This window comes from Anoplophora glabripennis, unplaced genomic scaffold (genome assembly GCF_000390285.2).
Source record: "Anoplophora glabripennis isolate ALB-LARVAE unplaced genomic scaffold, Agla_2.0 scaffold697, whole genome shotgun sequence".
Lineage (NCBI taxonomy): Eukaryota > Metazoa > Arthropoda > Insecta > Coleoptera > Cerambycidae > Anoplophora > Anoplophora glabripennis.
Window position 1 is genome coordinate 108,674 of NW_019416792.1, and position 7,777 is coordinate 116,450.

Here is a 7,777-nt window from a genome sequence, read left to right on the forward strand (position 1 = left end):
TAGCTTGAAAAAGAAAACCCGTAGAGCATAACTTTATATGACAGAAAAATATTTTTTAAACTAAAGAATCCACTGTTTAATTTATTCCCAACCTTTACGTTACACCCTGTATATATACCAAAAAAAAAAAAAAAATTCGTATCATTTCATATCATCATATATCATTTTAATATATTATATATATATTGTCACGTTTCCCGTTTAAAATACTAAAATAACTGGTAAAAAAAGATATTATTATTACTTCAGGCTACTCGCTTGGCTGCTGAAAGGGAAAAACACACAAATCAATCAATTTTTACAGTTTATTATAAAATACACATACTTACACTCCAAGGTAGCCGAAGCGGCCAAGGCTTGCCTACAGAGGCGAGCCAGGGCTGTGCGGCAAAACCGTAGTGGGTTCGAATCCCGCACGCGGCAGGACAATTCTTTCGAATTTTCCTGTCGTACCATGGATGTTTGTGATTGTTAAGGTGGAGGGTAGTGTAAGTTAGCAGACAAAAAGGGCCAAGCATGGCCTAATTGCTGGTAAGCAATCTTTACCTACACTCCAAGGGGTTGCTTATCAAGTGGAGGCTCCTGGCCATCAATTGGCTCTCAAGGTGGCTCCGGACTGGCCCCCGATGCACCAAGTTTCCGGGGTTTAAATATTCTTTACAAAATGCTGAGTGCATTAGAATTAAACCACCGGTAGAAGAATCGGGAACAATGTCTGAATCAGTTCACCAGTTAAGAGAGACAGAGAGAGAGAGAGAGAGAGAGAGAGAGAGAGAGATGGACATAGTGCCAGGGTCAGTCCAATTTGCAACTGGGCACTTTTCGTTGCTTTTAAATCTATTGTGCAATGCTGACATGTAATTGATTCTAATTATATTTATAAATTTTGTTCTATGAAATGAATTAAATGAATAAGTGTTTCTACTGAGGGTATTTTTGTAAAAATCTACTCAAGAAAAATGTGTCCAAATAAAATAATGCCATAGGTACGTCCATACATATTTATCTTTCAAAGTTTTGACTACATTTACAGGGTGATTATTTAAATTTTGAATATTACTCTTCCTCTCTCTAAAATACTTATAGTTGACAATATACCCAAGGTCGGATGCCTGACCAGAGTGTGTACTCGCCATATTGAACTCTTACAGCAAGTCACTCTCGTTAAAAAGTTTTTTGTATTGTATAACTTATAACTATAACTATAACTTATAAAATTATATACATGCACATTATTTCTTTTGCTCGAAATAAATAATAAAAAATAAAATTCTTTAAAATTTAAGAGTTAGATTCTCTCCTAAAAAATCACAAATGCGCTTTAACGCCTACAAAGCTTCTCGTCTAGATCAGTCTTTGCCTATGACGAAAACCCCAAAGGGTACCCAACTCGTTAGCTGCCCTCCTACGAGGCGCAGTGCCCAAGCTGACAACGCTTGGAGGTTCCCATTATGGATCTCAGAACCAGAACTTTTAATGCCTAGCCACACAAAACACTATAGAGTCCTAGTATTTGCAGTGTTATACAAAATCCTGAGTCAGTGCAAAACATTATACAGGGTCAGTTGAAACTCAAACTGAACTACCAAACAGTAAGAGAACTGTAATTTGGAGTTATCCAAGATGGTCTACAATCTAATTAGTTATAATTAGATTGTGGACTATCTTCCTTAGCAGCCAACAACCTCGTCATACATGAAGGAAGAACACAGGTGTTATAGCCATCCACCCCTGGCGGCCCCTTTAGGAAACGTCACGGAGGAGGCGCACGAGCATCGACCTCTGGCTGTGTAGTCTGCTGCGGCGGGATGATTTAGGGCTACTAGTGGTTTTTTGAAGCTATGGCGGAAACTTTGGAAAGATCGGTGAATTTTGGTAGTTCCCGCAAAGCATCGTCCTTGATATCTCCGTTGACAGCATCTGCCTCTGTGGGTGACGACTGTGCCTGAAGTGAAAATTCCAACTACTTCTTTCGGGATATCGTTCTGGACTCTAGCCGCGACGGGACCTCATGGAGCGACTTTTGAAACAAGCGAAATCCGCTCAGAACCTGTATTACGATAATATGTCGTAGTTCGTAGGGCGAGTGAATTTACACTTACAACAATCTATGAAGAGGAGCCCCCATGGCGCAGTTCCCGTCAGCAAAATAGGAATTCAAGCCCCAAGGTGCAGTTCCCTCAATTTTCAACGATGTTTCCATATTATATTCATACGTCGAGGACTCATTACACAAAGCGCAGTTCCCGCTAACTAGTATTTAACCACAGACAAACTACAATAGACGACCTACTACACCGCTCCGAGGACACAGAGAGGTAAATCACGTTTTCGCAAATCTTTCCAACGCTTTCCCGCCGCAACCCACACGACGATGCTGCCAAGTTTGTAGCAGAACACTGCATCCCTCCAACCGCAAACAGCAAATTTCACGCATCTTTCCAAAATTCTCCCGTCAAGACAAAGTAGCCCTGATTGCCACTAACGCGCCTCAGATACCCTAGACATGCATACAACACAGCACTGTAGTCCTCCCATCGCGCGGGAGGAAGACAACAAATTCACCCATCTTTCCGAAATATTCCACCGAAACCGCCAGTATGAGAGGATCGCAGCCAAAAGTTCCCCCTTCCCTCGGACGATGACAAGATGCATAAAATAAAAACATCCCAAAATCTTCAAACTCGCATCCGTAAATGACCTTAGGGTCGGTACTAATCAAACTCATTTTCAGCCCTTCAACCCCTGCTTTTCACAAATACTTAATGAAATGCTATGAATAACATGATAAAAAAAATCTTTTTCTATGGATTGAACCTTCCTCAAAAATGAAATAAATAAAGTAATAATAATAATAGGGACCGTTGTGTCAATTTTCTCATCTCACACAACTAAAATAACATACAGGGTGTTTCTTAAGTAGAGGACGAAAATCCATGGGCATGTTCTGTGGCCAAAAATAATAAATCCATGGGCATGTTGTACAAATGTGGGGTCTTAGGACAGCAATTGTTCGGCTACAGCGTGTCAAAAATAAAAAAAAATCAGATTTTAATTTTAAATGAAATCGCATGAGATAATTTAATCAATTTCGGTGTGCATATTTAGTATGACAGTAGGTATGAAACAAAAAATTACCAGCTTTAGAAACTTACCAGTGGCGGAGGTGTGGGTATCATCGATCATTATTTGCCAAAAAAATATCACACTGTATAATGTTACCAAATAAAATAGGTCATCAAGTGCGCCATTGCATTATCTTCACTTTTTGTTTTTTACGCTATTTTGTATTCCAAACCGATTAACAACAAAATTAATTTATTTGATGAAGTGCATTTTTACGATTACTCATTACGTTATTTATTTGATGAAGTGCATTTTTACGATACTCATTACGTTACTTAAAATAACAAAATAATTAATAAACAATGAAATTACTTTACTATGATTTATTATAACAAATGTTGGATATGGCCACCTTCAGCCAAAATATATGCTTCAGATTTTCTTGAAATTGCAGCTTGAACACGTGCAAAATTCCAGGAGTAGCTCTTATCACATCACAACCAGGTATAATTTGTCGACGTAAGTTCTCCTCAGATTCGATGTGAACCTTGTAAACTAATGTCTTGAGATGTAAGACAACCACACCGTACCGTGGTGGAGTAAGGAACTCACACAGTTGAGGGGGCAGACAAGGAAACTATTTAATAGAGCAAAGCGGACAGGAGAGTGGAAGGCTTATAGAGCAACCCTCACTGAGTATAATAAAGAAATTAGAAGAGCGAAGAGAGACTCATGGAGGAAGTTCTGTGAGGATATTAATAGTGTCCCACAGCGTGCTAAACTTCAGAGACTTCTCTCTAAGAACGGTAATACGAAACTCGGGTCTCTTAAAGCACCGAGTGGAGAATACACTAAAACTGGAAGGGAGACATTGGAGCTACTTCTAAAAACTCACTTTCCAGGCTCCAGGTTATTAAACACGGAGACGAAATGACTGAGATCACCAGCAGAGGGTAACGACCGGGTCTCGACAGAACTGGGAGATTGCCAAGATGGTGGTGAGCCAGTCACGAATAAGATGGGCCATAATTTCCTTTGACCCATTTAAATCACCAGGAGCTGATGGAATCCTACCCGTACTGTTACAGCAGGGGGTGCACTGTCTAGCTCCGGTCTTAAATCACATCTTCAGAGCCAGCATTGCACTTGGTTATATAGGTACCGCTCGCATGGAAATCGACGAACGCGGCGTTTATTCCTAAACCAGGGCGTCTATCGTATGCCCAGGCAAAGGTATATCGCCCGATAAGTTTGACATATTTCCTCCTGAAATCAGTCGACACAGCCCTTCATAACCTAGTCTCAGCTTTTCTAGATATTTGATAATAGACCCTTCGAATCTATTAACTCGGCAGTTCGCAATGACACTTTATGTCGTTGGATAGATACCATATTGAAAAACCGGACAGTAACAGCTACCCTTTCGGGAGAGACATCCAAGTGTAAAGTAAGCCGGGGCTGCCCCCAGTGAGGCGTACTATCTCCCTTGTTATAGGGATTAGTGGTGGATGGCGCACTGGAAGACAGAGACTGGCCTGGTTAGGTAGGGCGATGGTATCGACCCCGACAGCTGGGCTATAAGTCATGCTAAATCACCACCGCTGCATATAGTGGTGGAAAGAGAAGCGCGGCTAGCAGCATATCAACTCAAGAATAACAACGACCGGAGGGGTAGTTCTTATTCCAGGATCATGGATACCATGTCGGAAACAACTTTTGCGATGGTATCTGACAAGATGGTTCCAAGGTTTCTCTTCCACAAGCCATTTCAGACTAGAATAGAGGAGCAAAGCAAATGGGAGGAAAGGTTTAATACCCTGGAAAGGTAGAGCCTAGTATGGTTTACAGATGGCTTCAAAATGGCCAGAGGGACGGGTTCAGAAATATATGGACTCAGGACCCAGATGGAGTGCAAGCTGTAGTCTGGGGGCGTTCCCTACCGTATTCCAAGCAGAAATTTTCGCGGTAATGACGTGCTTGGCAGAGAATGTACGTAGAGGTTATAAACGTAAACTCATATATATTCTCTGATAGTCAAGCTGCAATTAAAGCTTTAGGCGCATACAAGATAAGTTCAAAATTTGTGTGGGATTGTTTACAAATGCTGACTTAACTGGCCACCAATAATACAGTTAGACTGTGTTGGGTGCCAGGACTCAAAGGCATTTGTGGGAACGAGAAAGCGGATGAACTTGCTAGGAAAGGATCCGAGACAGAGTTCATTGGCCCGGAGCACTTCTGTGGTACATCTCCCAGTGTGGTCAGGCGGGCTCTGGGCAAATAGACCGAGACAGAACATAGGAAATATTGGATTTCAAGGTCAGGACATAGTCATTCTAATGAGGTCATGGAGTATCCTTCGAAGGAAAGAGCAAACGATTTACTGAGCGTGAATAAAATCCGGCTCAGGATAGCGGGACTCATAATGCGACACCTACATAAGCTAAAGCTTGTAGACAGTCCGGTCTGCCGCGGATGTGATTCGGTGGATGAAACTTCTCTGCATATCCTGGGTGAGTGCCCAGGATATGCACGTAGTAGAATGACGCTCCTGGGGAGACCTTATTTGGACCAGTCAAACTAAAATGTGGGGGAGCCCCGTTGTGCATAAATCACATTCTTTCTCTTAGCGTATAGGGAACATCGTCAAGTAGTTTAGGTAAAACGTTTTCAAGAAAATGTCTGTAGAATGCACTGGTTAAAGTTCTTAGTGAAAAGTAAGGCCCAACAAGAAAATTTTCGATAATAATGATTCAAAGAAAACTGATGTTGAAATCGAGATTCCATTATGGCATGAGGGTTTTCATCAGACCAAACGTGTTTATTGTGGAAGTCTGGAAAAATTAGCTTCGTCAACATTTTGTTAATTTTTTGCAAAATCCAGTAGCAAAATTGTAGGCGAGCAGGATAATCGCCTTGTGGCAGTAAGAATTGAACCGTTTGTATTTGATACAGGTATACTTATCTGTTGATGGTTCAGAACGGATGAATCTAATTTATGATTCACATTAAGATTTGCAGAGATCTTCCTAATACCAGTAATTGGGTCATCTTCAATTTCGTGTAGAATAGCTTCTTCCAACTCGAGCATTCTAACACTCAGAGGTCGTCCAGGAATTCGACCTTTCTGAAATGAGCCTAATTACGAAAAACATATATGAACATTCTTGGATTTGGAGTTGAATGATTTGGAAATCTTTCCGTATAAATTCGCTTAGCCTCAGTAACATTTCCATCTGCAAGGTCATAAATGTAAACCATATTGGCCATTTCATTTGAATTTGAATAAGCCATTATTAAAACTTAATCTTTTTAAAAAATAAGCTTAATTTAACAATACACAATATTAAATAAGATGACGGCTTCTTATTATTATTATTGTTTTGTATGGCCTCCCTAGGATATGTTTAAGTAATTTAAGTAACTGTAAAAATGCACTTGATCAAATAAATCAATTTTGTTGTTTGGAATACAAAAAAGTGTAAAGAAACAAAATGTGAAGATGGTGTAATGGTGCATATGATCTCCTATTTTATTTGTAATATTATACAGGGTGATATATTTTTTTGGCAAATAATGATCGATGCTCACCACACCTCCGCTACTGGTAAGTTTCTAAAGCTGGTAATTTTTTGTTTCATAACTACTTACTAAATATGCACACAATATGCACATATGGACAATGGCTGTCCTAAGCCCCCCCCCCCACACACACACACACATATATATATAAAAAACCCTTATTTTTGGCCACAAAATACGCCCCTGGATTTTTAACCTCTTCTTAAGAAATAATAATAATAATCTGTATAATTGCAGAAACATTCCAAGTTTCATATAAATTTTAATATAATCCACACTTTTAAATTAATTTTTTCATTTATAAATAAGTATGTAAAAATATAGGTAAAACATAATACCTTTTAAAATACTATCATTTAAATATTAAAACACAAAAGAAAAATAATGTGTCTATATGGATCTCTGTACGTACTAAATAAATCGCACTAACTCAACAGATCATGGAAGAATTATTCCAAATAAATATATACTTGTGATATGTACGAACGAATTATATCAATGATTTTATATCTAAAATAAAAATAATGCTTGTTGACTTTTTGATTTTATTTTCATTAAATAACCATTATTTCCACAGCACTGGTATGCGCTAAAAGGCAAAATACATATATCAAATTGTATTAAAATTCAAATTATAGGCAGGCGAATGATATAAAAACAGTGACAGAAAAGTATTGGTTGAACATCGAACGGAACCGAAAAAAATTATAAAAATGGCAAATGGCATACATAGTTCTAAATCAACATGTTCAGACGACGGAACCTCATATCGATTTAATTTAACTATTTCCAATAAATTGTCATGCCAAATCATCCTCTGTGATCCGGGTGCTATTGACTAACCGACCGAATTGATCTCAAAATAACAGAGCTCTATAAAAACTAGTATATGATATAGATGCCCGGAGCACTGAAAGTTGGCAACCTTCTACTAGATAGCAGCATCCGTCAAGGGTTTAAAATCTTAAGGCAAAAGATTGGATTTATTTTTACCGATTTTCATTTCTACGCTACCAATAATAAAAAATGTAGCTATTAAAAAATGAACTATCAGAAAAAATAATTTTAAACCTACTTTAATAATCTGCAACTACCATATCCATACCAGATATATATATATATAGACATA

General features: G+C 38.7%; 1 protein-coding gene across 1 annotated transcript in view; it reads right to left on the reverse strand.

Moving 5' to 3' along the window:
- Positions 1 to 1,822: 1,822 nt before the first annotated feature.
- The window catches only part of LOC111691923, a 12,547-nt gene continuing 6,592 nt past the window's right edge, over positions 1,823 to 7,777 (reverse strand). Inside the window, exon 2 of the mRNA XM_023455460.1 lies at positions 1,823 to 1,945. Coding sequence (XP_023311228.1) covers positions 1,823 to 1,945 — 123 coding nt within the window. The remainder of the gene's footprint in view (positions 1,946 to 7,777) is intronic.